Source organism: Bos taurus, chromosome 8 (genome assembly GCF_002263795.3).
Source record: "Bos taurus isolate L1 Dominette 01449 registration number 42190680 breed Hereford chromosome 8, ARS-UCD2.0, whole genome shotgun sequence".
NCBI classification, from domain to species: domain Eukaryota; kingdom Metazoa; phylum Chordata; class Mammalia; order Artiodactyla; family Bovidae; genus Bos; species Bos taurus.
Window position 1 is genome coordinate 85145722 of NC_037335.1, and position 1292 is coordinate 85147013.

At 40.9% G+C, this 1292-nt stretch overlaps 1 protein-coding gene across 1 annotated transcript; it reads left to right on the forward strand.

The window, feature by feature from the left end:
* The first annotated feature begins 212 nt into the window (after window positions 1-212).
* Window positions 213-578, forward strand: LOC101907579 (cystatin-B-like). The gene has a single exon (XM_024996408.2). It carries the CDS (start codon window positions 213-215, stop codon window positions 504-506), a length of 294 nt encoding a protein of 97 aa, XP_024852176.1. The 3' UTR covers window positions 507-578.
* Window positions 579-1292: the final 714 nt, after the last annotated feature.

The following is a 1292-nucleotide window of genomic DNA, read 5'->3' on the forward strand; positions in this document are numbered from 1 at the left end:
GATTGAGAAATAATTTTTTTCTTAAAATTTAATTTTTATTTTTATCAAAGTAATTCATACTTAGTTTTGTTAGCTGCTTTATTGAGTATAATTTATGTACAATAAAATGCACATAAAATTCCTGCGAGTGTCCGCTGCTCCTGCGCAACCGCTGGTGCAGCATGACTGCCGCTCCATGACCACCTCCTGGTGTCCACAGACCCACCACTGAGATGATGTGTGGTGCACCCCCCACCAAGCAGCTGGCCGCGGCTGAGATCCAGGCCATTGCTGACAAAGTGAAGTCTCCGCTGGAAGAGAAGGAAAACAAGAAGTTCCTGGTGTTCAATGCTGTGGAGTTCAAAAGCCAAGGGGTTGCTGGGAGGACATTCTTCACCAAGGTTCAAATGGATGATGACTTCGTGCACATTCAAGTGTTTGAAAGCCTTCCACAGGAGAACAAGCCAGTGGCCTTGACCAGCTACCAGATCCACAAAGGCAGACAAGACGAAGTGACGTGCTTCTAGTCCTGATTTTACACAGAGTCCATCTCCCACGTGGGTCTCGCCTCTGCAAACTTGACTGGGACCACAGACAGTGCCACTTGGGGTGGGGGTGAGACCCACATCTTGGGGGTCTCTGTTCCTAGCTTTCGTTGTGTTCATTTTTTCCCCATCCAATAAATGATCCTAACTAAATTACTTTCAAGGAGGGCTTCTGTTATCTTTAAATACATACATACATATATATATATATATATATATATATATATTCTGTCTTCACACAAAAATGTAAAAAATTGCTTTTTGAAAAAGCTTTATTGTTGATATAATTCACATATGATACAATTCACCTACTTAAAGCATCCTAGTCAACATTTTTTGGCATATTACATTATTTTCAATTGTAGTGAAATGTGTACAGCATAAAATTTTCAATATTAATCACTCTAAGTACAAAATTCAGTGGCAGCACTTATACTCACAATGTTGTGAAACCAAACAGAAACTGTACCCATTAAACATTAACTCCACAATCCCCACTCCTCTCAGTCCCTGGCACTCACTTCTTTCTGCTTCATTGACTACACTAAAGCCTTTGATTGTGTGGATCACAACAAACTATGGAAAATTCTTCAAGAGGTGGGAATACCAGACCACCTTACCTGCCTCCTGAGAACCCTGTATGCAGGACAAGAAGCAACAGTTAGAACTGGACATGGAAAAATGGACTGGTTTCAAACTGGGAAAGGAGTACATCAAGGCTGTATATTGATACCCTGCTTATTTAACTTACATGCAGAGTACATCACG